The sequence below is a fragment of the Haemaphysalis longicornis genome, unplaced genomic scaffold (assembly GCF_048455015.1).
Source record: "Haemaphysalis longicornis isolate Haplotype H1 unplaced genomic scaffold, Haemaphysalis longicornis Haplotype H1 scaffold_2, whole genome shotgun sequence".
Lineage (NCBI taxonomy): Eukaryota > Metazoa > Arthropoda > Arachnida > Ixodida > Ixodidae > Haemaphysalis > Haemaphysalis longicornis.
This window is the reverse complement of record NW_027526295.1, coordinates 253,454,463-253,476,629: the sequence shown is the minus strand read 5'-3', so window position 1 is coordinate 253,476,629 and position 22,167 is coordinate 253,454,463. Positions and strand designations below refer to the sequence as shown.

Sequence of the window (22,167 nt, the reverse complement as noted above, 5' to 3'; positions counted from 1 at the left end):
ACGACTACGCATCTGCGAACGCTTTTACGTCTACGAAATGCAATTGCTAGACGTGAGCTACTGTGGAAACTCGGGCGACGCTTACTGCACGAGCCTAGTACAACAAATAGTCACCTACCCTGCTTGAAATGCCACAACTAAAGAAAAGTGTAATCCGGTTGTACAATATATACCCTATATTACCATGGCCAGCGGAGCCAGCTCCGTGGCCGAGTTGTTTTGGGCGCCAGATATGCAACCGCAAGTGTTTTGCAAGTCAGGAGTTCGAATCCCCACGGGTACGTCCTTTTTTTTTCTGTAAGTTAACTTTTTCGTTTTCCGCCGATGTTTTCTATATTGAGTTCACCTTTTTTTGGGCCGCAACGTTCATGGCTCCACGAACTAGTTCACAAAATGCGCGCAGGCTGGCACTGGCGCGCTAGCGAGTTCTCGTTGGTGTGCTGTTGCCATAAGCACCGACTGCTTGCAGGCAGTGGGCACAGGCCAGAATGAACAGACCCTTGGCCTGGTACGAACACGCTTTTTACGATACAGGCATGAGGGAGGAAAGCTCCAAATATGGGGGAAAAGCGCATGACATTTGGGCGTCTGCGGGTACGCGGAGGGCGTTCATGCACTGCGTAGGTCTCGGCTAGTGAATGCTACGACTACAAGCCGTCCTGGGAGGCTTATCTTGTGAATTTTACAGCCGACAACATGGCAGAAGCGCGGTACGATGATTACTGAGATATTGAGAATGCCCATCCAGCAGCGCCATTGGTTATGTTTTACAGAACCAAAACCGAAACCGAAACTTGTTTGATTGCTAACCTTGGGCATCGTCCAATCACGGCGCCCCTCCTCCCAACGTCACAGCCTTAGTTGGTGCGGCCGCCGCAAACCGCGCATGGTAGTTTTTCTTCTTTCGCGCTTTGTAAAATAATTACGGATTTGTCAACCGGATAAACGATGAAAAGTGTGCTAATTTGAGCCAGTCTATGCAGTGCAAGCAAAAACGGGAGTTTGACAAATTCACTTCAGTGTCCCTTTAAGTTTCATTCATGGATGTTCATCAACTAGCTCGTCTCTCCATTTTGCTTCAGTTCATTTCTTGTTCCGCGAGCTCTTTTTCTGTGTTACCTAACCTTGACCTCACTAATCCCGCCGAAGCGCTGGTGTCGTTTCCCTTTCTCGTCCCTGTGTCTGTTTGCACTTAAGTTTCACTCGTGGATGTTCACCAACTAGCTCGTCTCTCCATTTTGCTTCAGTTCTTCAACCACAATCAGACGCCGAGAAAAATACCTGTACCGAGGCAGCTTGGAAAGTAGCAAAAACACTGTTTTCAGCAGTAAAAAACATCTAGTATAAAGCAACAAGTAAATGCAATGAGCAAGTCGACGTATAGCCTAATCAAATTTACAGGGAAGTACAGGGGGTGCAAAATCACCACTACAATCGCAGCATTCAGAGACAGAACACCGTTATTTTGTGTACCCCACTGCACGCTGAAGTGTAGGGTTTTAGCACCTCAACAGCACAGGTTTTTATTTAGTTCCCACTGATAGATGTGCACCTGCCAAAAAGGTGCCAGCGCTTACTTTAGGTGAAACAGAAGAAAAGCTTGGGCTGAAAACAAAATAAGAAAATAAAGGCACGACATTAGAAAGGGAAGGAAAGCAAGCGCAGCGTTCAAAACACGAACAGAAACAGAAAGAGGAGTGAAGGGTGCCGGGCACTCAGATACTCACGAATCTCGTTGAAGTAAAAGGGGTACTCCCCAGGGAGAGAGCAATTCAGCCTCGCTTTGAGGAAGGTGGCCCAGTTGTGGGTCAGGATGTTCTTGCCCCCGGTGTCTTTCTGTTGGGAGCAGAGGCTAACATTAAAGACTTCAGCATCTGTCCAATTCCCGGGTACAAAATAAGCGGCCCCAAAAAAAGATGACAGCAAACATTCACAGCACAAGTACAATGAAACACAAATGCAAGGAAAGCACAGGATTGGCACTGACTATGACTACCGACCATATTTACTCGAATCAAGGCCGACCCCTGAAATTCGGAATGTCAGAAAATAAAAAAAAAAGCTTACCTCGAATGTAGTAAGCCAAATGAAAAAAAAAAAAAAAAAAAACATTGAACTGGGACTAGAACATGCACTTTATTACGCTTGCGGCGCTCATCATAGCATATTCAATGCTTACTTGTCGTCCTCATTTTCGTCGAAATCGCTGTCCTCTTCCCACAGCGCACTCGAGATGCTGCATTTACGGAAGGCCCGCACATTAGCTCGCTCGACCAAAATTTCATCCCATGCCGCAGCGACACAGTTCGCCACTTGGCTGTGTGAAGCATGCTTGATGCACCGGTTGGTGTGAATCGGTGGTTTTGCAGCGTCAGCCAGTCGTCGCAATGCTTCCACAGCCTGTCCTTAAATGGCTCGTTGATGGCCACATTGAGCGGTTGTAGCTGGCTTGTCATACTGCTGGATATTACCACAATGTCCGTACCACCCTCCGAAAGCATCGACTGATCGGCATCTGTCAAGTGGCTGCGGTAGGAGTCGAGATTCAGGAGTGACTCCTTATACAGCAGAGCCCCGGCACTGTGCTGCCAAGCAGTCTTAACCCAATCTTTGACGAGGGCACCACTCATCCACCCATTCTCGTGGGCTCATACGACGATGTTTTTAGGGAAAACTTCCCCGGCTGGAAGAGTCTTCCTCTTAAAAATAAAGTACGGCAGCAGCTTTTGCCCATTGGCTGTGCAACACAACATCACGGTGGCGCGCTGCTTATTGTAGCCTGCAGTTTTGACTTTCCCTTGTTTTGTGCCCTTCTCATTCACTGTGTAGGCCACAGGCATGTCAAAATACACCGGGGTCTCATCGGCGTTACCAATCTTGCTTGGCCTAATCTGTACTTTTTTCCAGCCACTTCTTGATAACAAAGCGATGGAATGTGACTAGCTTCTCCTCAAAGTCAGGGGGTAGGTTTTGGCACACAAATGCCCACCGTCGCAGGCTGAACCTGAACTGCTTCACAAAACGAGTGACCCAGTCCCTACTGGCCTTGAACTGAGTCCGCGTGACGCCTCGAATGTCTGCACTTTTCCTCGCCTTCGCCTGTATTATCTCATCGTCACAGGCATTCCACCTTCTCTTTGCTTCCAGATAAAGTCAGCGACATATTTCTCCACATCGTGGTGTCGACCTTTCTTGGGTCCCGTGAAGGCCATTCGCTTGGCAGCACAGTTGAAAAGTTCATTCTGCTGCTTCCGCCATCGGCACAAGTTCTTCTCATCGGCGCCGAATTTGCGCTGTGCTTGGCGGTTTGAAGTTCCCTCAGCCTCAAAAACTACCTTTCGCTTAAAAGCCGCGATGTAGTGGCCCCACTTGGTGGGCGCCATTGTGCCTAGAAAACGGGTACTTCTCGAGGTCATGCGGTGACGTAAGCAAGCAAGCATAGAACGCTGAGAGCTGGGTTCACACCGTTCAAACAGGAAGAATGGAGCCTGCAAACCTGGAAGCTGCAAGCCTGTGGCCGCGAGATGGCGTCAAGTGTCTAGCGGTAACAGGAAAGCCGCATCCTTTATTCTAAGCCAGCCCCCGACTTCAGTAAACGACTTTTTTTAAATAAAGGTATCGGCCTAGATTCAAGTACATAGGGTGTGAATTTTTATTCAATGCGAACCGACACGCATGTACATATCTGCGTTTTTGATTAATAAAATTCAGCTAGGCAGCCCCTGTACTGACATATTTTAATAATTAAACCGATTATTTCAATAAACTTAGTACCCAATTCATCACATCAGGGCCTCTTTTGGCAAGACTGGCCACGTGAAAGAACAAAGCCTAGAGTTGATGAGCCAGTGAGAGAGTGTCGATAAGTTGGTGGGTTCAAGGCAGCATCACTTGGGTCTACTGTTCGAGATGCTTGTCAAGCTTAAACGAAACTTGGCGGCTGAGTGCGGGAACCCACCTTGCAGACGCGGGCCACCCGCGAGTAGATGACCTTGCCACAGTTGATGTACTCCACCGCACTCTCCCGGAAGAAGAAGAACACGTGGTCCCCAATGTCAAAGGAACCCACAAAGTTGGGCTCTGCGTGCAGGCAGAGGAAGGAGGAAGGAGGGGGACCGAGGTCAAAGGAGACGGCCACATCTATCGCATACCGGTACGCGCACAGAATGGAGTGAGAAAAAAACAAACGAATGCATGGCGACCAGGGGGCACTTACTGTCAAGCCACATGGAGTCATACTTGAGGGTGCGCATGAAGAACTCGCTCTGTTCGTGTGTGGTCCTGTTAAAGAGTGCCGACCGGAAGATCACCGTGTCTGCCTTGGTGAACTCGGCCACCGTCCCGCTGTACAGCCCGGGCATGTCCCCAGGGTTGCCCCGCTCTGGAAGAACGGGAGAGGGAGCCAAAAAGAAGCATCTTGCAATATACGTTGTGGGGGCCCGTGTTCCCCTACGCCTCGCCTGCACATGTTTCCGCGAGCTGGGAGCCGCCATTTTGGGTAGCCGGCGCGTCACGTAGGTCGTGTCCTCTTCATGACCCCGCGCGACGCGCCGAACCGGCTTGCCGCGAACGTGTGCGCGAGGGCGCGAGGGAAGGAGGACCAGTTTGTCACCTTCCTTAGCGCCACCCTCTCCCCGACCTGGGGAAGATCTCCTCTCCCCTCCGAGCTGACCTGCGGGACGAACGAGCGCTCCGGCGGGGAGTTGACTGGGCGATTTGGTCGGAGTCGGTTGGCTCGGCTGTGCCTACGCCGAATGCCCCGATGACGGTGAACCCAGTTGGCTCCAGGGACTCTGCCGAGAGATTCTGCCCTGATCGGTCGCCTCGGGATGCCTCCCCTGCTCCCGCGGCCGTGATGACGGATATCGAGGTCTGAGCCCAGCGGCTTGAGCGAGCGACAGGAGCCACTGTCTCCCCGCGAGCGATAGTCGTGTTGTCTGGTGTATGCACTGTATCTGCCAGGCAATAAAGCCTTACTTTGGATTGCCGGAGCCTGTCTACCGCATGTGAGTACCCGAACCCGTGCGTGAGTCTTCGGATTCCGCAGGGCTAGTGTACGGCGCGTAGCGTTCTCTAGCAAAGCTAGCCGGGGTCCTCTGCTGTCCCGTACGTTAGCCCACAACGTGCTGAAAAGCGTGCAAATGCGTTGAGGCAAGCCTGTCAGCTATGTGGTTGCTACGTCTATTTTTAAGGGTGTATATAATGCAGCTGAAAGGAAGACACTTGTAATACTGCACGGCAAAACGCAGTACAGTTCACTGCGTCAACCCTTATGACTGGAGTTGGCCCAACAAATTAGTGTCTCTAGTGAAGCGTACGAGTGCTGCAACCGTTCCTTACAACTCTTGCAGTTTACACAATGGCTACACCAAGCATATCGGCACAACTGTTGCACACCAGAAAGCTTAAATGGAGTTGTAGCTTATCAAACGGGTCTGCACCAAGTGTAAGCTGAGGTAATAATGCTGCACTCCCACTTACCGACCCACACGGCAGTAGAATTGTCGTCTGGATCAAAGGGGCACTTCCCGATCCCTCGGCCAACATCTCGCAGGGTCAGCTGATCTTTCGGCACTTCTGTTAGGTTGCTACTCTGCAAGGGCAGAACACGAACAGTTCCAATCCAGATGCACACACAGCAACACAAATGCTCTCACATAGAGGTGGGACTGAGAAATGCAAATCTGAAACGTGTGCACCCATCAAACTGGAACAGGTGACTCAATATATCGCAGTTAGTTTGAAATACGAGGCATGCAATTGTGGCTCTGTGCATTGTAGCCTGTACGCCAGTTTGAAGCAAAGGGAAAGCTCAGGCACGGCTTGTCAAGCCAATATTTTGAAGTAAACAGTCAACACTTTGCAAGCTTCCCCAAGCAAAAAACACCACCTCGTTATGTCAGATAACCCTGATTTTCGGCTGCTGTTTTTCACTGAGTGGCACGTGCTTTCTTCTATGGCGATGTGGGGAAGGTATGAGAGAGGATTTAAGTGTACACACTTTATACCACATGCCGGGAAATTTATGCGTCCCTAAGAACAAGCAAGCCCAATGAAAACAACCTTAAACGGTGCACAATGTCATTATGTGATCTCCTCCACCCCTATGAAATGCAGCGCCCCTGCATACTTTATCATGTATGTAGGTGACGACATAGCTTGAAGTAGGTGATGTCCTTTTCAGCAGAAAAAACAGCTTGAGATGTAGGCAGCTGTTGGCATGCATTTGACTGTGCTAACGGGTATAGGCCCTCAACTCACATAGATCTCCAAGTCCCTAGGGTTCTGCGCATTTGTTCCGCACACGTAGAGCTTTGTTCCATCTCCAATGGGCTGGATAACCTTGATGTGGTTCCTGCACTCGTAGTCCTGCAAAGTAGGAAGCATGCGCACAGTCATGGCCGTCCAGCAAGAGTGGGGAAAAGGCACGATACAGAGCTGCGTACTTTCCAAGGCTAGAAATGGTTACTATATCTATTTATACCAAAAGAGATAGAGGAGGAAGTACTCATACTTTTTGTTGATTCTAATGGGCTCGCCTTAACTGAGACTGCGCACGTGGGAGAGGTCACCGTCTGCAGTTAGAGCAGGGCTATTCCAGTTGGGAATGAAAATTGAGATTAGAGGATAGGGCAACATGACAGCCCCATCGGTTCGCCTGCACTGCCCATTTAGGTGTGTTACATAAAGGTGCATTAGCAGATAGAGCTGCCAGCATTTCTATGTATACATATGGAGTGGGGAAGAAGACTCCTTTCGTAATCACACCTGCGTTTGACATGATCCTGCTGTTGATTTGAGGCTGCATACACCAGGGGAAAAGAACTGGGCAACTGAGTAGAAGAGATTATGCTACAACAGATTTACTGTCTGTAAAAACTGTTATGAGAGTGTCATCTCTGAAGAAAGCAGGGAAGAAGAAGAAACAGAGCTAATTTTATGCGCATTACATGCATTACAATCAATCGAAAGAAGTCACCTCGTTTTTTTACTCACAGTTTTGCAGCGAACAATTTGAGCCAAACTTATACCATGAAATACCTCGGTATTACACAGGTCATGGGACTTAAGATAGGGCGCACATACTGATAACGGCTGATCGAAGGGGTATAGGCAACCGAGTTTTTTGCATCGGAAAATTTCTAGAGCGCCTCCCCAATATGAAACTCACTGCATACAAGAGCCTTATACGATCAATTTTTCAGTACTGCAGCATAGTCTCGAGCCCTCATCGAATAAACCCCTCTTATAGAGTTCCTGTTTACATATTTCAAATTTCCCAAGCGTGAAAGTGCGAGTGCTTTGTGCATTCAAGTGCACACCTCAATTTCGGAATGCAGGCATCAAATTATCATTCTGAGGTTTATGTTCTTTCTTTACCATGGCAGTTTGAAATTACAAACTGATATGACCACCTCAAGCTGCCTTATAATAATTCAGGTCATACGAACCATAGTACATGTGTGCGGCCATTCGTTTCACACTGTGATGCCTCTAGGCATTCTTTTTTCGGTGGGCTATTGAAATGTGGATAAGGTACCAAAAGATGTTGTCAATGTGGATTGTGCTAACATTTTTGCTGACAAAGTTCAGAATCATTTCGTACACAGCGATACCTAATATACCCCATGCTTCTTTCGTGTGCCTGTTCTGTCTGTATGGGTTGATAACAGTTTTTATTATCACCTCTGCATAAGGTGTACTTTCCACCTTTTTGCTTACAGCTGCAGTACCGGGTATATTTTTATGTGCATGCTCCAACAATTTTAACTGCACTGCACTCTGTGCACTACTCCTTGTATTTTATTTTTCAATGCTTGTTCCTCCATAAGCCTGGTTAAGCTCACAGTATCATTAAATAAACAAAATAAATAAACAGAGGTAGGCACTTTTTCACACCTAATAAGAAATGTGTACTTGTTTACATTACGATGAAATAAATTTTTTCCCCGAAAAAGAAAGGATACAAATAAGTTTTTTTAAATGCTACAATGCAGAAGAGCTTGAATTTAAATTAGTTGTAAGGTTTGAAATGTGTGAGCGTCCACTATGTTACTCTGAAATAAATAGAAATAACACAAAGCGATCGTAAATCAACCAAGTATTTGTCAAGTAGAAATGTCATCTTGTTTATAGCCTGTATAGAACTTCACACAGCCACTGAGCTAGCTGTATTTCTGTGAGCATAGCAATCAGAAACGAGAATTTCATTGCACGGTACACTTTTTAGCACCTCCTTTCCACATACTCCTATTCAAAAATAAACGCTCGAGGTAGAGTAAGATAATAAAGAAATGAAACGAGTAATGTGATGTTTTCCAAGCCAACATGGGGACACACAACTCACAATGCTCTCCCTCAATGTAGCATGTGCCATGCGGCAAAGCCAACTTAGATGCAATTACATGGTCGCAATGCAGCACTTCACATCGCCTCTCCAAGTCATCGCATCTGGTGCAAGCAGATGCAATGCGCTATGATGACTACGTGCATCAACAGCCCAGGCAGAAGCCTCACTGCATGCATCTGAGTGCTGGCAAGTCACAATAGGGACGCGATGGGCCGGAATTTGAGAGGAAGTGATGAATTGTGGAAGACGCGGCGCAGATCATCTCCGTAAGGCTGCATCATGTTTTATACGCGATGCCGTCTGCTGTCATTATCGCGGTAGCACAAATGCCTGCCTGCATAAATGACACTGCGTCTGGGCCGTGCACGCTGCCAAAATGCAACGTCCTGCTGGCACATTAGCGAAAACACCAGTTTCTATTTGCGGTAAAATTCTTTAATATTCGAGAGGACTCAAATACTTTGCTTGCCAAAAGTTGACCACCACAACTAGCAAACTCGTTCAAAAGACATACTGAGAATGCTCGTATGCCACTGATTTATTTAACAGCCTCTTGCAACAAGCTTAGCTGACAGACCGTACTGCTTCTGCACTCCAGCACAGTCAAAGAGGAAGGAGGGAAGAAAACCAACTGTAATTCCTAACTGCTTGTGAAAGCCTGGTATACGGCTTGAGTTTTGTGATCCTGAGCTGCTTCGTTGGCTGTATGTTCTTAAGGTGAGCCTCCTTGATAGGATTGAGAGTGTGGGTCCATGCTTGACGCGCAGAATTTCCGCCTTTTCCTGCTCATTATGCAAGCACGTAAAAATGGAAATCAAAATTCACTATCGATAGTACCTACCTCTCGTTTTCCCTTGTAGACACAGATAGAAACAACACTTGGGTTGGCACTCAGGCTCCGGTCCTGCAAGCAAAAGGCATCCAGCAAGAAACAAGTTCAAAAGGGGCCTCAAATACAAAGTGCAAGTATGGTTTATTCGAAAGATTGCCCCATTAGAAAAACACCGACACCACATTTAACATTAACTTCACACAAATAAGATATATAATGACGAAAACAGAAAATCAGAGGAAAGTGTAGGAGGGATCGAGGGGGCATTAAGGATGTTCCCCCATGCCATAAGTTCGAAGCAATTTCTCCATGTCCTTTACAACTTGACTCTACGTGTGCTGGTCTTTTTTGGGCAGCATCAGTGTAGTGCAGAAAAGCCAACTGAGTAATGTGTGTTGCACAACGAAGCAAGAAAGGTATAAGCCCTTTCCGCCAAAACCAACTTTATAATGTGCATAGCCTCCAGGATAGGGGGGGAAAAAAAGAGACAGAGGCTTGGGGGGGGGGGGGGTTCTAATTATTATGGATTACATTTGTGGACCTGTCAAATTCTTCCGTAAATAAGATTCACCCCCCTTTCAAAACATAATTACATGTGAAAATAGTTAGTAAGAAGAAATTTGCCTGTTCAGGGTTCATGCTGGTTTGTATGACAAAAATTCAAGGACTTTCAAGGACCTCATTGTCTGCTTAAAATCTAAACAAGATCGATATGTTCCGAGGTAAAACGTAGGCTTGAAATAATGAGAATACGGCGAAAATTGGGAACATTGGCAGAGCCAACGTTTCAACAACAGGACTCGCATTCAGACAAGTACCCTTGTCAAAACAATGGCTCCAGTCGCATTTTCTCATCACTGTTTGTTAAAGTTACGTGGATAAGCACTTTCAGCATATTACAAAATGCAAATTTTTAATTGCTAAAGAAGATCAAACAAAAAAAAAATTCACACTCAGGTCTTCACATACCCTCATGTTACTTTTATGCTTATTAAAAAGAAAAAAAATACCTGAAATTCAAGGATTTTAAAGGTTTTTAAGAAATCCCAGGACTTTTAAAACCCTGAAAATAAGTTTTCCAAATTAAAGGGTTTTTAAGGACCCACTTGAATCCTGCTGGTTTACCCGATACATCTTACGCCAACTGAAGCACTGAACTTGATGTTTAAGGGCTGTCTCTTGAAGCGCCTATCAAGAGTTGTAGAAAAGCTTCAACAAAAGTGAACCTGATTTTTTTTAGATGTGAAAAGAGCAATAAAAATTTTCACCAATGCAACATAAACTTGCCATATCACAGCAAACCAACTGGACATGGTATCCTTACCAAATTACTGATTAACGACACATTTGCAGTTGAGCTTAGACTACTGATTTCTGTTGTTAAAACCAGCATATTTTTCACATGCAAGCTTACTAACTGTAAAGCTACATAGTAAAGTTCTATTGTATTATACAAATAACTGCAGGACAGTAAAGGACCTCTCCAGGAAGCCACTGAGTAATACTGGTGACTGGTAAAAAAAAGTATGCCCCCAGCAATATGTGCCAGTATTTAGGCACTTCACAAGACAGGAAACGCAATAGATAAACAGTGGAGGCCAACTGCACGCACTGCACAGCCGAAGGAACGCACTTACATTGCATTTGGTCCGATTAATGTTTGCCAGGTTGAGGCGGAAAACTTTATCCCTGCACAAACACAAGCAATCATCCAAATAAGTAAAGGTCCCACACCTTTACATAGACACTTAAAACAGCTTCCTCATGATGACCTTGCTTCAGAAAACATAGTAAAGGAAACACTTACATGCCACCAACAAAGAGAATCTCTCGTTTGCGGTCCATGTAGAAGGTGCGGTAGTACAGGCGCCCGCAGGAAAACTCCCGCATGTGGTCTGCGAGAAACGAAACGGCGCGTTTCAGAACGGTTCGCCAGTGGCGATTCTACACAATGAAGATGGAGCGTGATTGGTTTATGCATAAAATTTCTCAAAACAGCTACTAATTGAAGCACTGTTACTGTCTAATGCTGTTTCATACCACCATTAGAGCGTCCATTTTTTTTTATTCGTATAAAATAGATGAGTACAAAAGCTAGCTTTGAAAGCTACATTAGTCTCCTGTTAAGGTGAACTCGGTTAAGCAAACAAACACTGTTGTTTTCATGTGAAACAAACAATGCAAAATGTGCCAGCTTCCGGGAAGAGATTTTCCCATGTACAATCAAAGTCGATTTATGGAATGACCGAGGCTTGAATTTCAGGATATAAAATGGGGAAGTTTCACCGTATGAACTCCAGTTGTGATGAACAGCTGTTACGTGATTACGAGATTCGTTATAAGTCACATACCGAGCGTCGTGGCACCTATTTCCCACTCCCAGTGTAACCAAGCGCAGCCAGCATTTATGCAAGTTGTAAATGCCTACAAGACCGCATTGCAAAAGACGACACTCATCGACAATACCAAGAAAAATTATTCTGGCATCGCCTAGCATTTTGTGAAATTTATAAAGTAGCTAAATGTGGCACTGTGAAGCTATTAAAGTTAAATAGGAGTGCTCTGAAATGCCAAATTTAAAGCAACATTATCGGCCTTTCCAACATTGGCAACTGCTGCGGACACATTGAGAAGAAAAAGGAAAGATTTGTGAACGTTGCCCAATCATATTATTAGACAAGAAGTTCACTGTGTGCCTGGCATTCCATTATTCTTTTTAAGCCAAGTTCGATGCACTCGATCACAAAAAAAAAAAATAATAATAATAATTCTATTCCACCACTCTTTTTTACACCATTCAATTATGTCAGCAGTGACAACCCGCTGACAAGTCCACAGTATGGCATTTAAAAACTTTTGCCCGAATGTATTTGCCACACGTAAATTTTGCTTAGACAAGATATTTGCCCCAAAACGGAGTGCCATCAAATCCTAGTGACAGAAAGTTCGAAATTACAATGCGAATTACAGTGACATCATTTCGATGGTTTGAGAGCTTGCCAGAGTATGCACCTGGGGCTTAATTTTTGCAGCTTTCGAAACAAGAAACTATGCTGGACACCGAAACAAACGAAAACACGAGCTGGTCTACACAACACTTCCAACTGTTCAAAAAATTCAGTAACCCGTGGCAAATACAAGATAGCATGTCATAGACCACCATCAAAAATCGGTTAGAGATAGAGAGGACACTACACCATAAACTTTAAAAAAAAAAACTGCACTCTGCAACAGCCCGAAAACGACAGCGGCCGTACATAGGAACAAGCCCACTTCGCATGCATGCATTTTCTTTATAGTAGGCCCCCCCATCCATTCGAGCAGTGCACCACTGGGAAGACAGCTTTCAGGGCGGACAGAGCAGCGCACCGGGGTTGACAGCAAGTGGACCGGAATCGCGCAATCAAACCTGGCGCTCTTCCCTCACCCCGGCGGTGCCTGAGGGCAAACGCAGCGGCTTTGGGCAGCACCACCGCCAACAACAGCAACAGGAGCGGCGGCAGCAGCGGGGCCAGCCGCGAGTGCGGCCGTCGCCAAGGAAGGCCCATGACTCGTTCAACGGCGGCGGCGAGCCGTGCAGGCCGACGACCACGACGATCCCGGCCCTAACGAGCGCCGGCTTGCGAGCCGCCGCCACATAACGGCGATCGCCGACGAGCACGCAGCAGCCAGTCGCGGCGGACACAACAGAGCCGAGGCGGCCGTTCGCGGGTTTTTTTTCGCAGACGACGGCAGCGGCGGCGCGGCGGTCGTCCCACCTACATCACGCTGCCGCGGGCTGTCCGTCGCCTTTTTTTCCCCCACAGGCTCGATCGATGCCGGGCACCTACAGCGTTCCCCGCGTCGCACCTAGACGTGCCGCCGCGCTGGCCGAGCGCGCACGGTCGAATGCGCTTTCGAGCGCATCCCCCGCCGCTATCGGAGCGCGCACTTCCCCCTTTCGGGCACCGCTCCTCCCCCGCCCTCCTCCCCGGGGGAAAAGCGACCATCAAAACCTGTCCGCGCTGTATCAACATTCGCGCTGATTGCGCGCCGTCCCATTCGAGAAGACTTGTCCTCGGCGGAGCACACGCCAGAAGCGCAGGTGTAGTGGCAGCAGAGTACCTCGCCAGCTCTCACCCCCTCCTTCCCGTCTGCTCCCCCACCGCTCCCCTCCACTTTCGGTTTGAGCTCTATGTGGCCGTGTTTACCGAAGCGCGCATCCCGGAGCCGCGCGTAATGCACACACACGCACCGACCGGGGCCACGATATGCCGGCCCACACGCGGACATAATTATCCGGAACAAGCGGCCCGCGCACACAACACCCGAGACAAGCACCAGTAGTAGACAGGACGAACGAATCAGCAGCGCAGTACACGTACGAGAGTCCAGATTGCACGCGAAGTACAACCTGATTAAAAGAACTGTATAGTCTTTCTTTGGTAACTCACTTAGCTCTGTTCTGGCCCCGAAAGACGTTTATGAACCGAAAATAAAACGCAAAATAATGAGAAACTTCGCGCTACAGTGATGCAGTAGATGCCAGCACTGAAACCAGAGTTAACAGTTCGTTTACTGCACGTTAGCATTGAAGTTGTGCGATCGAACGGAACACGAGTCCCCACTAGAATCCGCACAGTCATGTTCCTTGGCGGTGGCTTCGGTAGGCCGGGCGCCAACGACGTCGGCTCTGCGACGTCGCATAAACAGGATTCTGTGACGTCATGGAGTCTCACCAGGGGCGGTATTCTCGTGTTTGTCCGTTCTGAAAACGTCCGTTTTGCGCGTCTGTTTTATTATAACGTACTTCCAGTTGTAGGTTGGCTTTAGATTAACGTTTGCGCAACTGTTCTTGTAAACACATTTTGAACAAATATACATATTTTAAACTATCTTTTATGTGTTCATTGTTCCGACAGCGAACCAACAAGGTGACGAAAAATCGTCTGCTCCTAATCATCTGCTCCGACAAGCCGCCGCTCATAGCTCCGCCGTGCTTGCATGGCGCAACATCCGGATGCTCGCTTTTAGCCAATCAGGGCTTGCTCAAAACGGACACTTTTGAAGAAGACACAAAACGGATAAAACACGAGAATACCGCCCCAGAAAGAGGCTGGAGTACCTCCCCTGTTTCACCAGTTTTCTTTAATGCCTAGATTACTAGTTTGAAGCCTGCGATAAAACTAACATCATATACATCGGCACAAAACAGTCTTTTTGACGAACTGCACTTGTATTTTGTCTCCATAGCTCCTTTAAAAACTGCACGAGTGACGTAGGCCCGTAATCTTCGAGTGCCAGCAATAACGCAAAACATTAGCAATTCAGGTTAGCTTATTGCTCCAGTTATGCGCTATCTCGTAAAGCGAATCAAAAAGAAGCAATTGTAACACGCCGCCCGGCGGCCCGGCTTCAGTCGATATCCAAAAGGGACCTTGTTAGGCCCCCGTCCCGTCTTCAAACAACGCCGGTTAAAAGCGGCCCCTTTCCTGCGCTACGGTTCATTCGATGGTAACGGTTCATCCCGCCCTCTTCTTTCCCTCTATTCCTAAACACGGCCCAGCTTCTGTTCTACATTCGTGTCTGCGGGCCGGGCCTCCCAAACCCAAGAGGCCGCCACCACGCCAGGCCGGAGCATCATTGGCATTACCGCCGCCGAGCGAGTGCCTTATCGACTTCTGCTTCATCAAATGATTCGAGACCGGCCGCAAAACATAAACAGCCCCACTCCGTGAGGGAACAAAAAAAGAAGACGCCGAAGTAAATCTACGCGAACGCACACATGGCCCCAAAAATCCCCATGATCGATGCTCCGGCCAAAAAGTGGCTTCACTGCAATGCGAGCGGAAAATGCGGTGAAAAACACGTCGCAGGGGAGACAGACGTTTCCTCCCCTGCTCAGAGTGGTTTCGCGTGCCCGTATGCAAAAAGTAACACACAAAAAAAGGCTACATTCGTTTGCAAGAGAAGAGAATAACGAAAATTTCCACAATATCCGTCGAGTGGCTGCGCACGTGCCGTTTAGTGTGGCCGCTGTAAAAAGCTGCGCAGCCCCAAAAGCATCAGCAGCACGGACGAGGGTCGTTCGATCGTAAAAGCTTACAGCATATGTGCATTACTGAGGTTTTTTTTTTTCCCCTCTGCAAGCAAATCTGGCTAAAAATACACGAGTCCGAGCTGATAGCGAGTACTACGTTTCTGCCTCCACGATTCACGAATTCATCAATTAATGGATCAATTCCTCGTTGCGGCGGTTTTTCTCTTTTCCCCTCCTTTGCAGTAGATATGTCGTTGAAAGGGGAGCAGTGGCGAAGGGGGAAAGGGGTGTACTCGATGTGCCGCTTTCTCTTGTTCCGCGGGTCCGGCCTGATGACACAGCTTCGACAACCTATACGGGCGGCGACGAGGCGGCGACTAGGCTGGCACCCGGGCGACAATTATTCTCCGCTCTGCCCCACAGAAGCTCTTCGTGTCCACGATGGGAGGGGGAGGGGGGTGCTAAACGGAGGCGCGGAGCTCGGCGTGCTTGCAGCAGGGCCGGCGACAAATGTCGCACTCTGCAGCGCCGCTCAGAGAGCCCCGTTACGACGGCAAACTTCACGATCAATGAAAGGCCCGGACGGAATTCCACGGATTCTCCAACTTGTGACCTAACACGCCGAAACGCGCTGACGCTGCTACTACATTTCGCGGCTGCTCTGCTGGAACACGGCGCTTTCGCGTCAGCGCATCTCCTGCGCCCGCCATTGTTACTCAATGTGAACAATATATGACCCATTTTCCGGACGCTTAATTTTTCGGACATGCTTGATTATTTGGACTTGTTTCTGGCACCACGACATTGAGATTTGGGAGGGGGGGGGGGGGGGGCAAATTTGCTTTTTCGAACTGGTTGATTTTTCAAACATCTTCGCTGTCCCTAAACAGAGAGAGAGAGAGAGAGAGAGAGAGAGAGAGAGAGAGAGAGAGAGAGTGGGGGGGGGGGGGGGGGAGAGAGAGAGAGGGGGAGGGGAGGGGAGGAACCGGACGGAAAAGGCAAGCGGCGAGATAGAACCCCGTTAATACAGGTACGACGTTACAGTATACTGATGCCCCCCCCCCCCCCCCCCCCCCCCCCCCCCCCCGTCCCCCACTTTTTTTTTTTCTTGTCTCGTTTATCCGGCAGGGCAACAGGCGTGTTACTCAGGAAGGTAGCAACGAATATTGAGCAGCTTTCTCGCCCCCAAAAAAAACCCAGTTTTCTACTAGTCGAAGCCGTCGCTTTGAAATTCAAATTTGGGGCTTAGCCCGTCGACGCGTGTTGCGGTGTAAAGGGCGCGGCGGATTTATTTAGGCCACCTGGGGTTCCGTAACGTATGCCGAACATGGTCCTGCACGGTCGGCTCTTATATAAGCCCCGTCAGAATAGAGACCCGCCACGCGCACGGTCAGAAATCGAACCCGCACCCTCGTGGTAAAAAAAACACGCAGGAAGAAACAGAAATGTGAACTTTCAAATTCCGCGCTTCACAACTTTAGCAGTGAGGTAATACGAGAGCTCCTAGAAACAGGGTTATCCGGAGCCCTCCACTACGGCGCGCCTCATCGCCTGCGTTGCGTCGGCGCGTTAAACCCTACAATCAATCAATCAATCAATGGTCAGCGGCCGCCGATCTCCCAAGCAAGTACCTGTGACGTCACAAGGTCCGGGCGAGAAACTGGTTGGTTCAATCGCACTACTTCCGTTTTCCTTGTCATGTACATTAGCTGTTTGAAGTTTGCGATAAAGTTAGCCTTTGGAACACAGGAGTCTTTTGAACGAACCAAACTTGTATTCTGTCTTCATGGTCCTTTATTATTAGTAGTACCAGCTTCAATAGCGATATCGTGCTGAGTTCTTGCGCAAAATATTTTTTTTCTTGTTGCCGCTACGCGTGAAATAAATGTCGAACAACTCCGCTCATTACTCATTAAATTTCTCTTCACAGCTTTCCCATTCTTTGCAAGTCACGTAAGCAGCTCATTTGCCGATCCCGCGCTGCGACCGCCGAACAAGCGTTTTCGCGCTTGTACACTTTATTTTTTACCCCCGCAGCACTTTCCGCGCCTAATTGCTTTACCGCGCGGCTTCGAAGACACGCTCATCAAGCACTGCATAATTTTGCGGCATTAAAGCGGCGAAACAGAAAAGAAAGAAACTTTATTCCCAGGTGCTCAACATCATTACGCCACATATGCGAGATTATTATTGTTGCGCGGCTTGAGTTTCCCTCGCGCAAGATTATGCTCGGACGAGTTAACCTGGGTTATCCCCCCTCCCCCCTTCCCCTCCATACACACACACAAATCTCTCTCTCTCTCTCTCTCTCTCTCTCTCTCTCTCTCTCTCTCTCTCTCTCTCTCTCTCTCTCTCTCTCTCTCTCTCTCTCTCTCTCTCTCTCTCTCTCTCTCATTTGTGCTTCGTTTATTCGCAGCGATTCGGGGATATGAAAAGGAAAAAAAGAACGTGCGCACCCTTAGCGCGCTATACATACGCAGGAAAAAAAAAAAAAAAAGCCCGTTGCTTAATTGGGGGCTTAGCGGCGATGCGAACTAGGCAGGACTGCAGGCGGACGAAACAATCGTCGCTGGAAAGTGCCGATGAGAACACTTTACGCAAATGTATCGCTTCATTACATCCGGCGGAGAAGACAATCATTGCCCGACGGCCGTTATCAACGGCCGTTAAATGCCCGCCGCAGGACGGAAGATACTTCCGAATCCCTTCTACCTCCGCTTCCGAGCGTCGCGTAAGCCGGATTCTTGGCGCGCGCTACGCTAAGTGCGATCTTATCGCCCCGCGGCAGCTATTATCACTGCATACAGTCCCTGGCACGTTCGCACATCATGCAGCTTTTCGCACTTCCGGCTTTCGTTTAAAACCTTGGCGCATAGAAATTTACAGACTATTGCTGCACTACCACCAAGTGTGATAGCCAAGTGCCGGCCAGCAAGCTTCGGAGAGCTGGTGAAAGTCAAGGACCCGCTGCCCGATAATCTTTTCCCCGGTGTTGTCTATCGCATCCCCTGCGCCGATTGCAACCATGTTTACATCGGTGAAACACGAACGTTCTCCAGAAGATTAAAAGAGCACGAACGCGACGTGAAAAACCAAAAGGTGACCTCTAATGCGATTGCCGAGCATGCGCACAAGCACCAGCATGATATTGACTGGGACAACGCTGCGATTCTGTGCAAAGAACGAAACGTAACCTCACGTATTTTACTTGAATCATCGTTTATACAAACGCACTCCGACACGATGAATCGAAATGAAGGGACGTTACCATTGATATACATGCGGTCATTACGTCACAAACTGCACCTTTAAATTCGAAACTTGTCCATTTTTGCCTCATTGTGAACAAGGAACCCGTACGGGTTCCGAAACGTCTTTTTCCTTTTTTGACTTGGTCAGTGACTGCCTTACTGTTTCTGCCGACCACTCCAATCTCAATCTCTGCTCTATACAAGCGCGTTAACTACACACACCCAACCGTCCAGCATATGCGCATTCTGCAAGCGTAAAATATCCCCGCTCGATTTTGTGTTCTCGATGACACGTATCTGCTGGACAAACGGACAGACGCAGTCGTCATGCAACACCACAATGTATGGCGTTCCCGCACCAAGCGTTGTGCAAAGAACCATGCCTTAAAACCGAACCGCAAACGTTTTCGCAGATGATAAACAGAACTTGTAACGGAAATGAACAAGCAAGAAAACAAACAAACAAACAAAACCTGTTTCTGGTTGCTCCGGCGCGAAATATTGCACTCCTCACGGCATATCGCGCGCGTATCTTTTGCGCCACAATCCACTTCGAATCATGACCGATCTCTGGCCAATCATAGCCAGTCTCCCGGCCAATCATTGCAAATCTCCCGGCGTACATAATTTCCCTCCAATAAGCCAAAAAGTCAGACACCGAGCACCAAGTTTCGCCCGGCGCGCCATTCCATAGGCATACCCAAACTGCGCCCCAGACGATCACCTCCGCAACGCGCATTTTAGCGTAAAATTGGTACCTCACACAACGCACACGCTTCGCCAATCGTCTGGAAGGGACAAGCTCTTCTTCAAGACGCCCTTAATAAGTTCAAAACCGTGCCACTAAGATTTATCCACCATTCGATGTCAGCGTGTCATCACTGATAGCAGAATACGATTTACCACATTTCTCACGTCGCCGCGACGTATTGCCTGTCCTCCTTTATTTTATAAAATTTCCCGCAGTTCGATGGACAGCCGCCGTACAGTATTCCCCAAACAAATGACACAAATGACTGGTCAATTTCTTCGCACACCCAACTGCTCTCTCTCTCGCTCTCCACAACCAGTAAGAACAACCCAAACGCTTTGACAAGCACAGGTTGCTCCTTAGACTTTCCGTCATTTATTTTTTCTTTGTTTCCCTTCCTCGTTGCGTGTGTGCGCGCGTGTGTTTTGATACCCCCTCTCTCCTTTGTCTTTCCAGCTTCCTGTCGCCACCCCCCCCCCCCGACCCCCCAACAGCAGGCGTTCCGGTGTCCACCCCTGGGTGCGACAAATTACGCCTACTGGTGGACTTTGGTGTTCAAAAAATAATTCATTCATTCAGTCATTCATTCATTCACCGGTAAAATTCGTGGCATTAACCACTCGCTATATGTGCTCGCAATCATACTTTTGGAGGGATGGACTATATAACCCTTTCTCGCCAATCATGTTGTTTTACGGAACATATGGTGAACTTTGGTTCCCATGGTAGCACAGGTTGGTTAAGATGTGGTGCGCGTTCGTAATTATCAAGGCCTCACACGCGGTGCACGCGGACGGGCGCGAACGTGGAATTTTCGCTCGGATGTGTCGTAACAAAAACAACAGGCCGTACACGTAGGTACTTCGTAGCTGTACAGTGTATACAATTCTACGCACAAAATTACTCAACGAGACGGGCCAGCATGCAGTGCCGCACCTCGCCCGTTGTAAAAATAGCGAGAATGTTTTCCTTAGACAGCGACGAGCAGTCTGGAAGGGCACGGCAACCTACACAAACCTTCCTCGGTTTTACCACTGTATACGTTGGGGTTAAACTTCACCGGTGTAAGGTTCTTGCAAAGGCCGTCCGGGGGCATTCCGATCCGTGGTGCGTTGCGCAAAGCTTGCATGCGGCGGACAAACTGTCTGTTAACAGCAGTGCAGGAATAAAAAAAAAAAAGCGTTAACGGCGCAAGCGCTTGCCCCGTTCACAGCCTTCGTTCCGCTCGTCTTTTCTTCGAATCAGCCACACGTCCACGCTTTCCCAAGCATGTGGGAGCCGGCCAACCAGAGCAGTTGTGCAGTTAACTTGCGGCGACTACCTGGTTTTACAGAAACCGGGGACCCCTCCGATGCCGAGGTCCGAACGCAAGACGGGAACATATGCATCGCATTCGCCACTCTCCACCTCCCTCTGACTATCGAGTCAGAGGGAGGTGGACAGCCGGAGGGAGAGTAAGAGTCAGAGAGTGTCAGAAGGAGAGTCAGAGAGAGAAAGAGTCAGAGCAACACCCTAATAGAGAGGGGTGTTGGTCAGAGAGGGAGTCAGATGGACAGCCAGATGAGTCAGAAGAACAGTCAGAGAGAGAAAGAAAGAGAAAGACAGAGAGAGAGAGAGAGAGAGAGAGAGAGAGAGAGAGAGAGAGAGAGAGAGAGAGAAGATGCTTTTCATCCTCATCTTCCTTTTCTTTATCGTCCCGCAATTCGTGCGTTTCAATTTCACCGAAAAATCCGGGGCGCAGCCAATCGCCACAAATGTGGAGGGGCCACCACGCGCGCAGCCTTCCATTTATGTAAGTAGATATCGACGCTTATAAGCGAAGACGACAAACGCACAGTCTCAAGGAAAGCAAGCAGCACGTGTGGTGCGGTGGTACGAATCTTTTTTAAAAGCGCGTTCGTGGCCCACGCGAGGTCGTTACTCAACGTCATTTCGCTCATCCGGGCTGTTTCGTCGAGTCGTATAGTATATATACATGCAACCCTGCCGCCCGGCTCCTGCCGCCGCCGCCGTCCGACTTTTGTACGGACAAGATTAATGGACGCCGCCGCGCACTCCAAAACCTCTATATGCTTTAGCAACGGCACCGGAAAACCTACGCCCAGAAGGGGGGGAAAAAAAGAAGAAGAACGTCCGCGGACGACACGGTATCGTAAACACGCGTAACTGATATTTCGATTTTTTTTTTTGCCCCATCGCGTGGATGGGTCAACCCCCATCTCGTTAAGGCCTTTTCCACGCTTTTTCGAAGACCCGCAAACCGGCGTGCTAGGCGCACGACAGAAGCCAATCAAAGGCAATGTCGAAAGTGGTAGCTGGTTATCTCGGAAAACGACGCGCAACAGAAATGAACTCGGAGAGGACGCGTGGAACACACCAGGCGGCTCTCAGCTCAGTGTTGTAGTTTAAATAACGGCCCCAGCGTTGCTTGGCTGTATCACGCCAGGCCACCAAAGCACGCGCCACGCGTATAAAAAAATTGACAGATTTTTTTCAAACAAGTTTAACATGTATAAATTTAATCTAGATCCCATGGCCACTAGTACTCACCTAAAGTAAGCGTCAAGCGTATATAAAAAAATTGACAGATTAAAATTTCTCTTTCAAACAAGTCTAACATGCATAAATTCAATCTCTATCCCCAGGCCACTACTCACGTCGGAATGGCAGAACATTGCCCCGCTACAAATCCCTCTTATCTTGTCACGCCTTATCTATGACGAGACTTGACGTAATTAAATATTTGTTTCTCGTTTAAGCAGATTACAGGAACCCACCTGGATCGCGCGTGTTCAACGGAGCCGATTCTGCAGACTGTTTCAAAATTAAGTTGCCATTCCGTTGACTTATGACCTCAACGTATCGCGGGAGGGCAGTGTACGTGGCGACACTTTTGCACAGGAAACGCTTTGGTTAAATGTACAAAACTGGGATAGAAACTGGTTGGATGGAAATCACAGTTCG

General features: G+C 48.3%; 1 protein-coding gene across 3 annotated transcripts in view; it reads right to left on the bottom strand.

Annotated features, from left to right (window-relative positions):
- Sema2a (Semaphorin 2a) overlaps positions 1-22,167 on the bottom strand; it is a 74,509-nt gene that overhangs the window by 17,867 nt on the left and 34,475 nt on the right. For 2 of the 3 annotated variants that reach the window (XM_077700194.1, XM_077700195.1), the window contains exons 3-10: positions 10,990-11,077; positions 10,820-10,871; positions 9,192-9,254; positions 6,262-6,369; positions 5,482-5,593; positions 4,217-4,381; positions 3,959-4,080; positions 1,728-1,836 (exon numbers count right to left, since the gene is read on the bottom strand). In XM_077700194.1, the coding sequence (XP_077556320.1) occupies positions 1,728-1,836; positions 3,959-4,080; positions 4,217-4,381; positions 5,482-5,593; positions 6,262-6,369; positions 9,192-9,254; positions 10,820-10,871; positions 10,990-11,077 (819 nt within the window). Of the gene's footprint in view, positions 1-1,727; positions 1,837-3,958; positions 4,081-4,216; positions 4,382-5,481; positions 5,594-6,261; positions 6,370-9,191; positions 9,255-10,819; positions 10,872-10,989; positions 11,078-12,609; positions 13,030-22,167 lie in introns of those variants that run through there. The other variant, XM_077700193.1, reaches the window with a different exon arrangement.